Below are 14,103 nucleotides of genomic sequence, written 5' to 3'. Positions count from 1 at the left end.
AGATTAATTTCTCAACCTTGCATTTTACCAATAACAGTGATAATAGTAACTGGCCTACAATCAATTGAACATCATTTTCTATATTGCTCTTGGTGTATTATGCTTGTGATAAAGTATCTCAATTCCAAATGTTCAGAAGATTAGTGTGGCCTACATATCTCTCTTCCTCATGTATACACCGATTGCCAAAGTGACAATACAAGTCCCATGTTAGCCAAGAAACATGATCTGTAAGTTCTGAGAGCACTGGGTTTTTCAATATAGTCAAGTTGGCCTCTGATTAGTGATAATGAATCCAACAAGAAAACTGGGGAAAAGGCAGCCAAGCCACAAGATGGAATTTTCAGTCACTTCTAACACTTTCCCTCTTTTACCATCTTCTCTTCCACATGGAGGGTCAGCTAAATGCTTACTTCTAGCTCCATACCCTTGATTTTGGCCATCCTAATCACAAAACTCTTCAATCTAGAAATTCAAACGATAACCTTCATCCCTCCCCTTTGGATTCTTCTTTTACTAATGTATACTACCAAACATATATCTAAGCAGAGAGAGCGAAATGGGAATTAGAGCTGTGCTGTGTGCTTAGTCGCTCAGTCATGTCCAACTCTTTGTGACACCATGGACTGTAGCCCACTAGGCTCCTTTCCATGGGGATTGTCCAGGCAAGAATTCTGGAGTAGGTGGCCATGCCCTCCTCCAGGGGATCTTGTGAACCCAGGTCTCCCACACTGCAGGTGAATTCTTTACCATCTGAGCCACCAGAGAAGCCCCTTTGGATTCTTCTTTTACTAATTTATATTATCAAACATATATCTAAGCAGAGAAAGCAAAATGGGAATTAGAGCAAGAGGTTATAATTTTTCTTTATCTAAAGTAATGAATACATGATGGGGAAAAAATTGGCTAATTAGTGATGGCTTTGGGGCTTGTTTCTTTGAATTCTATGTTACATTATTATATTAATGTAGATAACACTTTGTAAAGATTTTAAGAGCTCTGAAAAAAAAGTTACCATTTTTATTCATATTTAATGGATGAGAAAAGGAGGTCTCTGGGTTAAATAACTTCCCCAAATTTACACTTAGAGTGTTGTAATCTGTATTCAAGCAATCTGACTCTAGAATACCAACACTTGACCTCTCTGCAGAGAACTGATTAAAATTTTAACTCCATTGCCCATTCCTCAGCTGTATGTTTTTTATGGATTGCATAAGAAAATAGGAGAGCCCCTAACCTAGTACTTAGCACATAGTATCCATCCATCGCCTCTCAGTCATGTTTGACACTTTGCAATCCCATGGACTGTAGTCCGCCAAGCTCCTCTATCTGTGGGATTTCCCAGGCAAGACTATTGGAGTGGGTTGCCATTTCTTCCTCCGGGGGTCTTCCCTACTGAAGAATTGAAGCCGTATTTCTTATATCTCCTGCATTGCAGGCGAATTCTTTACTGCATGAGCCATCCGGGAGCACACAGTAAGTAATTGCTAACATAATAGTTCGTTTAATCCTAAAGATTAAGATGTTAGTCCTGCTTTCTCATTAAATGCCCTTAGTGATGACTGCAAAGCCCGTAACTTTAGTCCCCACAGAATTAACTTTTTCTGACTGGTGACTAGGGGAAGATGATGTCATTGCTTAAGAGTTCCCATGAAGCCTATATAAGTCAGGTAGAACACCACCAACACTGCAGCTGCCCTTCCCAGCTGCTTTCTATCTCTACAGATTTCCCTTCAGTACTTGAAGGTAGAATAACCCACCTAAAACTAGCAAGACAAACTTTCCGCCTAGAGAGTGTGCTGCGAAGAAAACAGGTTGCTTCAGTTACACTGGCTCTGATCAATTAGGTCGAGTTTTGTGCAAACATGTCCTGGTAAACTAGCGGGCCTGCAAAAGAGGTTGGCAGTGGCTTTCCATCCCTTCTGCTCATCACTACAGCCTGACAAAGTGCAAACAAGATGTCATTCCTATACCACATATTCAACTGACTGAAAACCAATTCCAGAAAATCTTAGAGCAGAGCTGTATTCTCTACATATTGAAAAGCATGATAATAACATAGGTACAAAGGTGTGATTTTGCAGAAATGCTGAAATACCTCTGGTAAAATATCACCAAATATATCTACTGTGACTTATTACCAAAAACTGTGAATAAGAACCAAGGGAACTTCGAGGGCTCTGATCTTCCTTGTAAAGAAATCAAGGTAAATGGGGCTATTTGACTAGTCGAACTTAAAAATAAATTTCTATTTCTACTGGAAAATAATACTGTCTTTTTGTTTTGTGTTTTTGGAAACTATTTTATTAAGTCAGATGGAATTGCACATACATTCAGAGGCACAGCACTTGAATATTTATGTGAAAATTCACAACTGATAACTCATTCCACAGCAGACTCCGCAGTTCAGGAGGACTGTGCACAGTATTGTTCAATCTTTTAAAACCCATGTCTCCTTTTTAAAAAAATTTCTAATAGTTATTTTTTAATTTATTTATTTTTATTTGGAGGGTAATTGCTTTACAACACTGTGTTTGTTTCTGCTATACATCAGCATGAATCAGCCATAGGTCTACCTATTTCCCCTCTCTCTTAAACCTCCCTCCCACCTCCCAATCCATCCCACCCCTCTAGGTCGTCACAAAGTACCAGAAAATAATACTCTTAATATTGAAAATACAAGACTAACAATTCAGTTCCCTTAGGAGGTGCTCAGAGCATCAGAAACAACCCAAGGTGAGTTTTATAGACTTTTTAATTTTTTTCATGTCTCTGCTTTTAATTGTTTTTTCCTGTTTTCCTGAAATGTATGCAATAGGCACTAGATTTTTGATGTGTGAATCATACTTTTGATATAAACTAATAACAAATTCCTACTATGGTGGAACACATCCATTTCTCAAAACAATTTTTCCTGTGGCTCCACAAAAATAGAAAAAAAAAAAACAATGGCAATGGGAAAAGTTTAGTTAAAAATGAATATCCATATCCTCTGGTGAGGGAACAGTCTTCATTTCAAACCTAGTTCTCAGACTGCACATTCTTCTCTATCTATGCTGGTAAATTTTTTCTTATTGGTTTTAAAATAAACCCCTGGTTCTATTCTTAGCTAGTTCTTCAGCTTTCAATTTGCAATCATCCTTTTAGAACGTAATAAATTGCAAAGATAACAGATGTAAATCATCAAACATTTAATATAGTTCTCTGGAGGGAAAACTTTAAGTGGACACTCCAAGAAAAAATTTTAAATAGTAAAATCAATCCATAGCTATTAAGATGTAACTGTAAATATTAATTCAAGCACTAGATACTGTGTGTGAGTTTAACTTAAATGATGACTGAAAGACTTCTCTGCCCTCCAAAATACCGTCTTTGTGACAGATCTGCTTTGCTAGTTCCTTTCGGTGACACTGTCATTAGTCTTTCCTCTGGTACAGACAACAAAAAAAGGCATTGTCTGCAGAAGAGCATCATCATGAGGCATGGGAAATATTTGAGAAGAAAGGGCAATGGAGTAGAAGAGAAACTATTTCCTCTATTCTCTGTCCATAAGCAGTGTGAAGTTGATTCATTTGACTGACAGAAAGCCTGATCTTGAGGACAAAATAAAGAACCTGTAGTCATCAAGGAAGAAAGCAGGATAGGATGAGATAATCATGCATGCTCAGTGGTGTCCAACTCTTTGCCTCCCTATGGACTGTAGCCAGGCTTCTCTGTCCATGGGATTTCCCAGCAAGAATACTGGAGTGGGTTGCCATTTCCTCCTCCAAGGGATCTGTCCACTCTGGGATTGAATTAGTGTCTTCTGTGTCTCCTGCATTGACAGGCAGATACTTTACCACTGCACCACCCGGGATAGGATAATAGTGCCTGAGGAACCAGGAGGACAGCTTACTTGGGTGGGCCATCCCTGCAAGGCTATACTTCCAGGCAGTGACACATGAGAGGCAAGCCTGAGAAAAGAGGCTTCCCACAGATGCCCACTCAAACTGCCCCATGAACCTAGGAGAGTAAAAGAGAGGTTGTCACTGAGACATACTGTATTTTATACCACCATTATGTCAATTATCACAAAACTTCAGATCAGAGAGGTAGTAAAGAAAGCCTGGACCAAAAGTCAGGAGGCCCAAGCTCTAGACCCAGCTATAACTCCAGTTTTTTGTAAACGTGGCCAGTTGCTTTACCTCTCTGTGTTTTGTTTTCTCTATTTATTTAAAAAAAAAAAAAGATTAGGTAAACTCTCAGATCCCATTGGAGAAGGCAATGGCACCCCACTCCAGTGCTCTTGCCTGGAGGATCCCATGGATGGAGGAACCTGGTGGGCTGCAGTCCATGGGGTCGCCAGGAGTTGGACACGACTGAGTGACTTCACTTTCACTTTTCACTTTCATGCATTGGAGTAGGAAATGGCAACCCACTCCAGTGTTCTTGCCTGGAGAATCCCAGGGATGGGGCAGCCTGGTGGGCTGCCGTCTATGGGGTCGCACAGAGTCGGACATGACTGATCGACTTAGCAGCAGCAGCAGCAGCAGCAGATCCCATTAAGAACTGAGAACTTGTGACTCTATATAATATATACATTTGTTTTTTCAATATTTGTTTATTAATTTGAGTGCACCACCAGGTCTTAGTTGCAACATGTGAGGTCTAATTCTCTGACAGGGATCAAACCCGGGCCCCCTGCAATGGGAATGTGGAGTCTTAGTCACTGGAGCAACAGGAAAGTACCAATATATACATTTTTTACAAAATTAGGGATGCTTGGGTCAAAAGTAGGCTAATCTTTTTTTAAAGCAACTACCATTGATTTACTGTGGTCCAGTAAGTCAGACAAGAGAGTTGGAATTTAAAAGAACTGAGATAATCTAGCCAAGACAGTGATGCTGTTAGGCCTGGACTTTGACCTTCAGGTTAAGAATGAGCAAGTCTGTCCTCAACTCAGAGGTGGAGGGGAAGCAAGCCTCTCTGCACCCTCTCTAGATTTCCTAAGTTTCCCTGGGTTCTATCTAGCCTCCTCTAAAGTATTGTTCAAAGAACATCACAGCCACATTGCCAGCAACTTGGTGAAAATCTACTGCTTTCTGAAATCTAGATCACTAAAAATACAGTCTCAGGGTATTATGGCAGAGCAAACAAGGAAGTAAGGGTTTGGGTTAGTGAACATGTGGTCAACAGGACAATAAAGAAAACTATGTTCAAGGTCAGAATTTGTATAACCCTGGAAAAATTACTTATTGAGGGTAAGAAGAACCTTCATTTCTTCTCCTATAAAAATCTATACCCTAAAACTAAACCTGATATTTTATACAATAAGGGAGAAATAAGTTATTTGATTTCTCCCTACCTGATGAGAAGAGCTGACTCATTTGAAAAGACCCTGATGCTGGGAAAGACTGAGGGCAGGAGGAGAAGGGGATGACAGAGGATGAGATGGTTGAATGGCATCACCGACACAATGGACATGGTTTTGGGTGGACTCTGGGAGTTGGTGATGGACAGGGAGGCCTGGCATGCTGCTATTCATGGGGCTGCAAAGAGTCGGACACGACTGGTGACTGAACTGAACTGTCCAAGATTGTTTTACATCTCAGTGAATCAATTTTTTCTATTCTTTTGTTCCAAAAGTGTGTGTTTAGCGACTACTATGTGTCCAGCATAATTTAAGATGCTGAATGGGGATTTTAAAATGAGATACTTCACTAGAAAATCTAGATGGAGAGAAGTCATAAACACAGAAGAACCTAAGTGGCCAAATGACTGATGCAGATATTAAGTGGGTTTTTTTTCTAATTTTTGACAGGAATGTCCAACAGTGAGAATGGAAGAGGCCGTTCTACTCAATCAAACAACTGCACTGACATATTTTCGGCTTAGAGGTCTATCTACAAATCAGAATGTGCAGATGGCTGCATTTGCCATGTTCCTTGTTTTCTATGTCCTGACACTGATTGGAAACATCCTCATTGTCATAACCATTATCTATGACCATCATCTCCATAGCCCCATGTATTTCTTTCTCAGCAACCTATCCTTTATCGATGTGTGCCACTCCACCGTCACTGTCCCCAAGATGCTGATAGACACCTGGTCAGAGGAGAAGCTCATCTCCTTTGATGCCTGTGTAACTCAGATGTTCTTCCTGCACCTCTTCGCCTGCACAGAGATCTTTCTCCTCACTGTCATGGCTTATGATCGGTATGTGGCCATCTGCAAACCGCTGCAGTACATGACAGTGATGAACTGGAAAGTGTGTGTGCTGCTGGCTGTGGCCCTCTGGACAGGGGGTACCATCCACTCCATAGCGCTGACCTCACTCACCTTCAAGCTGCCCTACTGTGATCCTCATGATATTGACAACTTCTTCTGTGATGTGCCTCAGGTGATCAAACTGGCTTGCGCTGATACCCACATCAATGAGATCCTCATCGTCTCCAACAGTGGGCTGATCTCTGTGGTCTGTTTTGTGGTCCTTGTGGTGTCCTACGCGGTCATCCTGGTGAGTCTGAGGCACCAGATCTCAGAAGGCCGGCGGAAGGCCCTGTCCACCTGCGCGGCCCACCTCACCGTGGTCACACTCTTTCTGGGACACTGCATCTTCATCTATTCCCGGCCATCCACCAGCCTCCCAGAGGACAAGGTGGTGTCTGTGTTTTTCACCGCTGTCACACCCCTGCTGAACCCTATCATCTACACCCTTCGGAATGAAGACATGAAAAATGCCTTGAACAAGTTAATGGGGAGGGTGAAGGGAAGAGAAAAAAAATGAAAATGTCTAAGCCCTTATGGTGCTTGGTGTTCCAAATTAAAGAAATGCCTAGCAAAGATGTGTTACAAGCCACATTGATCAAACTATATGACTTGTGACACTATCTTCCAGTCCGATAACTGACAATCATAGCAATTACTATGATTTTTAACATCTTCCACAGGCTGGAAATTGTTCTAGGCACTGTGCAATTACTTAATTCTCGCAACAACCCTGTGAGGTATGTATAAGCTTGTTTACACATGAAGAAGCCAAAGCTCAAAAATACCAAACACCATGCCCAAGGTCACCCAGCCAGGAAATGATGAACGTAGGATGTTAAGCCAAATGTATCAACACAAACATGTTGTTTTCCTTACATCATGGTTCCTATCCCTGCCTTTGTGTTAGGGTGATAACCAAAGTCTAAGCAAATGTTCAGATTTCTGGGCAACACTTGCCAACATCATTCACTCAGACACTTGCCTAAATAGCTTTGCAAACATTGGTAAAGCAGGCAAAGGAAGTTTGCAAATGACTTCAGTAAAGCAGGAGGAAGACTTTGAACCACTGAAGTTGATATCCTCAAGTGTTCATGAAAAACTCTTCCATTAAGACAATAAAATGGGGATATCTTATTATCCATTCATCTGACAAATATTTACTGAGCACCTATTATGTGCTAAGTACTAGGTTCGTAATCATAAATAAAGTACATAGTACTTCTTTTATGCTGTTTAGAGTTTAGTGAGAATAGAATACAAGATATGTGGGAAGAGAATTTGGGGAAGAATGAGTACATGCATATGTATTGCTGAGTCCCTTAGTGTTCACCTGAAACTATCACAACATTGTGTGTCAATCAACTATACTCCAATACAAAATAAAAAGGTTTTTAAAAAAGGAAAACAAAATATAAACAAATTTTAATTTCAGATCATGACAAATGCCATGAAAGACAATGATGTTAGAGAGTTATAGAAGAGACTGTCTCTAGATTGCTTAGTTAAGAAGGGCCTCTCTGAGGAAATGCCATTTAAGCTAGGATCTGAAAGATGAAAAAAGAGCCAACCATGAGAAAGAAAGGTGATGAACTTTCTAGGCAGAGGAAATGGCAGATGTAAAGATCGATGTTTAGAAAGAACTTGGCCTCTTCCAAGAAATAAAAGACCAGCGTGGACACCACCCTTATGGCAGAAAGTGAAGAGAAACTAAAAAGCCTCTTGATGAAAGTGAAAGTGGAGCGTAAAAAAGTTGGCTTAAAGCTCAACATTCAGAAAACGAAGATCATGGCATCTGGTCCCATCACTTCATGGGAAATAGATGGGGAAACAGTGGAAACAGTGTCAGACTTCATTCTTCTGGGCTCCAAAATCACTGCAGATGGTGACTGCAGCCATGAAATTAAAAGACGCTTACTCCTTAGAAGGAAAGTTATGACCAACCTAGATAGCATATTCAAAAGCAGAGATATTACTTTGCCAACAAAGGTCCGTCTAGCCAAGGCTATGGTTTTTCCAGTGATCATGTATGGATGTGAGAGTTGGACTGTGAAGAAAGCTGAGCACCAAAGAATTTATGCTTTTGAACTGTGGTGTTGGAGAAGACTCTTGAGAGTCCCTTGGACTGCAAGGAGATCCAACCAGTCCATCCTAAAGGAGATCAATCCTGGGTGTTCTTTGGAAGGAATGATGCTGAAGCTGAAACTCCAATACTTTGGCCACCTCATGCGAAGAGTTGACTCATTTGAAAATATTCTGATGCTGGGAGGGATTGAGGGCAGGAGGAGAAGCGGATGACAGAGGATGAGATGTCTGGATGGCATCACCGACTCGATGAACGTGAGTTTGTGTGAACTCCAGGAGTTGGTGATGGACAGGGAGGCCTGGTGTGCTGCAATTCATGGGGTCACAAAGAATCGGACATGACTGAGCGTCTGAACAGAACTGAACTGAATTGTGGTTATAACTTTGAATGTGAGGCAGAGAATGGTGAGGGATGATATTGAAGAAACAAAAAAATATTTTCATGTCCTCTCAAGAAGTTTGAAATATTTTTCAGTATAGTAGGAAGTTATCAGAATGGTGCAAGCACAGACCAGACATGACACAATTTCTGTTTAAATGAACTCGTTCGTGTTATTATGTAGAGAATTCATTCAGCTCAGCATTTGTTACTAAATAATAGTCACTCAATATCACACTAATGGCTGGGAGAAAATGCCAAGTTGAATAAAACACAGTTCTATACTCCAGCATCTTTGGTCTAGTTGTGGTGACACATGTTGTAATGTCATGAAACATTGTACTCTGGATGTAATGTGCTGAGTGGACTGGATAACAGTGGATATGAAGAGGATATTTCAGGCAACAGTGTCTCCTACCTGTGTACAAAAGGTGTGGCATAATGGGACCCAACAGTTTACTCTGACTCCAGTGAGGAGGGCATGCTTAAATGCAGGGGGCTTTCAAAGGCAATCAGTAAAGGCGTGGTCAATAAATGTGTGGGTCACAAGAACCATGTCATATTTTTATGGTACTTTTGACAGGGCTGTGTTGAGAAGGAAATTTAAGCCATTTAAGCCATTTCAGTTGTACAGAAGTATGGTTATCATGGTAGTAAGGTATTCCATAGGTTTTCTGGGCAACACAATTTAACTTACACCAGACAGTACTAATCACAGAGTAATCTCATTCCCAAAGATAACTCTGTGCATAGTATAAAATCTAATTCATTGGGACTGGTTCATGGAATAACTAAACTGAATTTGAAAATTATGGAATTTGTATGAAATCAATGCTTTTATTATAGGCGATGGCAGACAATCAGGAGGTACAGCGCATCAAAGAACCCAAATAGAATCACCTTGTGTAGGATTCACACAGACGAACACCCACAAAGTGATAGTAAGACAACGCTTCATAGCAGTACTTAAGTGGTAGCTGGTAAAACTACAATGGAACAATTTTTTTTTTTGGTAGTTGCAAGCAAAATTTCTAATACTACCAGTCTTCAATCACATTAATCCTCATAACTCTCTAGAGAAGTAATGTAAAACTTTACTCTCCATTTCACAGGAAATGCAGAATGGAAATGACAACCCACTCCAGTATTCTTGCCTGGAGAATCCCATGGATGGAGGAACCTGGTAGGCTACAGTCCATGGGGTCGCAAAGTGTCGGACACGACTGAGCAACATCACTTCACTTTTCACAGGAAAAGATTTTTAGATCAAATAAAATAAAATGTGCTTAGTTACCTATTGAATAAATAGGAGAGTAAAAAGTAGAATGAAAATACCTTGACTCTTGGTTCTGTGGCTAACTTACTTTAAAGAGGAGACAGGAATCACTATCACACAGAAGTTTGTTCAGCAACTTTGTAATAGACAATTAAATTCCTCAGATTACAATCATCTTCTCTGCAATAGAGTAACTAATTGCCATAGTAGAAATAAACAAATGAGGATTAGGAATTTATTTCTGCACAAAAGGTGTGGAAATCTGTTCACATAAAAGCCTAAAATGTAGAGGCATAATTAGATAATATTTCTAAGTTTTCCAGGTATGTATAGTAGCGATAGCTAGGCCTGATTTCACTTACAAATACATAAAACTCTGATTTTCACTTGGGTTACATTCATGAAATAGTAGGGGATTGACAATGCATGACATTTTTTTTGCCAATTTGCATGTAATAGGGTTTAGATATTTTCATGAGCATCCCCCAGTTTAATAAGCTGTTTTGAGAACTTTCTGTCATTTCAATCATTTCTTACCTTTCAACCATGGTTAATGAGTCCCTCACTCTGTGTTGGGTATGTGTATGTCCATATTATCTGGAACCCAATTCCCTAAAGTACTCATAAGCACTATTTTTACAAGTTAACAGAACTCGGCAGAATAATAGCTCAAAGGCCTCAATCAATTCTAATTCCTTTCAGAATAATCAAAGAAATATTAGGCATTTTTATTATTAAGTGTATTCTATTTCATGCCATTATCTCCATTACAATTGATATAACTATTTTACATGGCAGCTCTCTGACCGTCTGTAGGGTCTCTAATCCTACTCCCCTTGGCCACAGTACACCATCATCCTCTTTACCTCAGGAATTTGCCTGGAGTCTTCTTGATTTGGACTTTCCCGTTCCACAATGAATTATTATACTTCTCCCAAGAGTGCTATTTTAGTTAACTCAGGAAATGAACACATAGAAATTATGTAAATCCAAGTAACTTCTTAACTATTTTCACCTATTTCTTCAAATAAATTTTAGAATATTATTGAAAATTATTGACCCAAAAAAGTCCTGTGGAGTTTTTAAGTAAATTAAATTTATAAATCAATTTAAGAAAATCCATTATATTACCAATTTTTCCATTCTTATACAAGGACATGTCTATATCTCTATCTCTCTACATTTTCTCAGCACAGCTTTGTAGTTTTTATCATAGAGGCATATATGCTTCCTTTATTGGGTGAAAAGAAAATCCCATATAAACAAATCTGTATTGATTTTTTATTGCAGCTATAACAACTTTACTACAAACTTAGAAGTTTACCCAACATAAATTTATCTTCTTACAGCTCTCTCAGTAGTTCAACACAAATTTCACTGAACTAAAAATCAAAGGTCAACAGGGCTACACTGCTTTCTCCTTCTTCATCGTCCCAGGTTTATGGAGGACTCATTGACAAAAATTGAATATATTTAAACTGTACAACATGATAATTTGATTATTATCACAATCAATTCTAATTAACACATCCATCACCTTATACAGTTACCGTGCATCTGTCTGTGTGTCTGTCTGGTGAGGATACTTAGGATCTGTTCTCTCAACAACTGTCAAGTATACAATAGGGTATTATTAACTATTGTCCTCGTGCTATACATTAATTCCCCAGAACTTATTTGCCGGGGTCCAGCCCCAGTGGATCCAGGGTAATTCGAAGGTGGGGACTGAGTCGGCGTCCTGGAAAAAGCTTATTTAATTACAAATATAGAGGGAGATTAGAAACAGATAGTGTAGTAGAAAAAGAGGCTGAATTCAGCTAGGAAAACGGGGAGCGAGAAAGAGACGACACGGGGGAATCAGTCTTTCCAGAAACTGATCCGATTTATTTTTCAGGTTTGTTTATATACCTTTTTGTTATACATAGGGATGAATACAGAGTCACGCGGGGGTCAGCAGACCTGACCCTTGTCACAATCAGGTGCTTCATATAAAATTATACAAAGGTCTTATGAGTTTCATCATCTTTTAGCCATGAGATCTGCTGACATTTTATGGCCCTTTCTGATGTCGGTCAGTTAACCAGAAAACTTATTTTTCCAGGGGTGATTTTTTCTTAAATCAGGTGGCACCCTACAAATAAAGTTGCATTCCTATAGGATGAGGGTGTAGTGAGTTACAATCAAGAAAAGAATTTACTTAACCTAAGGTTTAACATGATTAATCTTAAAGGTTAATACTTATTTCTCCTATATGCTAGTTATATTCATTATAAGGGCAGGAATATGGAGATTTAGCAGCAAATATTGGCTCAACAAATGTAAACCCTTCACCAATGTTCCCCTTAAGATCTATTTTGTCTTAAGATAGTGATAAAGTTACATTTTTACGTAGCATAGTGATTTATAATGATTTATAACAAAGTACAGTGATCTATAACAAAAGAGAAGATTCATTAACTCAAAAGTCTAGTATTGCTAACATCAAAAACTGCTATATTTCCTTTTTTATATTCCAAACACATTGATTAATATATTCCCAGGTGCCTAAGGATATGGAGGCCTGATGGCAATCATTGACTCATCAATGAAAAAAGCCCTACGCTAATACTCCAAACTCTTTGTGCTGTTTATGGTTGAGAGGTTGTCACACGAGCTAGTATGTCAGCAGAAAGGTTTGACCTGAGACATCCTTGTCACACCCAGGGCAGGGAATTAGCAGTAATTATTGGCATGACAAATGAAGAAAAAACCCTTCACCAATATTATTCCTAATCAACCCACTATACTATACTAATGATCTTCTAACTTCTCAAAAGAGTCTGTATTTTAAAAGTTTTAAAACATCCCGTGCCTCTCACAGTTGGGAGGCTGTGAACAATCACATGCGGCCGGACGAGCCTGATCAGGCAGGCCAGAGAACCTCCAGAGTTCGTAAGTTGAAACACTCTTGTCACGCCCAGGAATTTTTATTAACTGGAGCTGCAAGTTAACTCCTTCTCTGAGAGAAATGGTTATGGGGGAGAGCTCCCCGTAAAGTACTCTGGTTTGGGGGGTAGATGCTTGGGAACAGGGGGTTTCCTGAGGCTTGATCATGCCTTTGCGTATGCCAAGCTTCCTTCCTCATGACCTTTGCCATGGGCGGAGTTCCTCACGCTGGCCCCCAACACTTATTAATCTTACAACTGAAGTTTCGCTGAATTATTTTCTGAAGGCAATAGAAGAGAATCCATTTCCTTCCCTTTTTCAGTTTCTAGAGAGCACCCAGCTTCCTAAGTCCGTGAGCCCCTTCTCTGCTTTTCCGGCCAGCAATATCAAATCTCTCTGACTTCTATAGTCTTATCTCCCTCTGATTCTCCTGTTTCCCTCTTCTGTCTTTAAGAGCATTTGGATTACATTAGGTCCACCTGGATAATCTAGGCTACTGTTTCTATCTCGAAGTCAGCTGACTAGCAAAACTTAATCCCTGTTTGCTGTTCAACCTTTCCAGAGATTGGATGTAAACATCTTTGGGGGACTGTTAACTTTGTTTACCACATCACCTGTAATCCTTTCTTCTTTCCTTTGTCGCAAATTCCAAAATGTTCTCACTAAATTTAGCATTTAATTGTAATAACTAACTCATCACTATTTCCTGGTACATGTAATTACTCTAATTCTTATAAATTCTGATTTCTCTTTTATTGAACATTACTATTTCTTATATTTTGATATTTAAGTGTTAGTCGCTCAGTCATGCCCGACTCTTTGCGACCCCATGGACTGCAGCTCACCAGGTTCCTCTGTCCATGAGATTTTCCAGGCAATGATACTGGAGTGGGTTGCCATTTCCTCCTCCATTTTTACATTAAAAGCTACTATAAATCACATTTTTATGAAATAGAAAAGGAACAATTTCAGACCAATAACCACCACAATGTAGATTCAAACATTCTTCACAGAATAGCAAAATGTGAAAACAACAGTCAGTAATGTTTTGTTAAAAAATAATTCATTATGGCCATATAAAGTTTATCCCAACAGAGCAAAGAAGTCAGGCATAAAAGCGTACATACTGTATGATTCAATTTACATGAAACTCTAGGAAAGACAAACTTAGTTTACAGCAAGAAAAAATCAG

At 39.4% G+C, this 14,103-nt stretch overlaps 1 protein-coding gene across 1 annotated transcript; it reads left to right on the top strand.

The window, feature by feature from the left end:
* The first annotated feature begins 5,818 nt into the window (after positions 1–5,818).
* On the top strand, positions 5,819–6,766 carry OR4E1 (olfactory receptor family 4 subfamily E member 1). The gene has a single exon (XM_068966129.1). It carries the CDS (start codon positions 5,819–5,821, stop codon positions 6,764–6,766), a length of 948 nt encoding a protein of 315 aa, XP_068822230.1.
* The last annotated feature ends 7,337 nt before the right edge of the window (positions 6,767–14,103 follow it).

The sequence above is a fragment of the Capricornis sumatraensis genome, chromosome 2, assembly GCF_032405125.1.
Source record: "Capricornis sumatraensis isolate serow.1 chromosome 2, serow.2, whole genome shotgun sequence".
Taxonomy (NCBI): Eukaryota; Metazoa; Chordata; class Mammalia; order Artiodactyla; family Bovidae; genus Capricornis; species Capricornis sumatraensis.
Note: the sequence above shows the minus strand (reverse complement) of the source record. Positions and strands in the feature narration are given on the sequence as shown.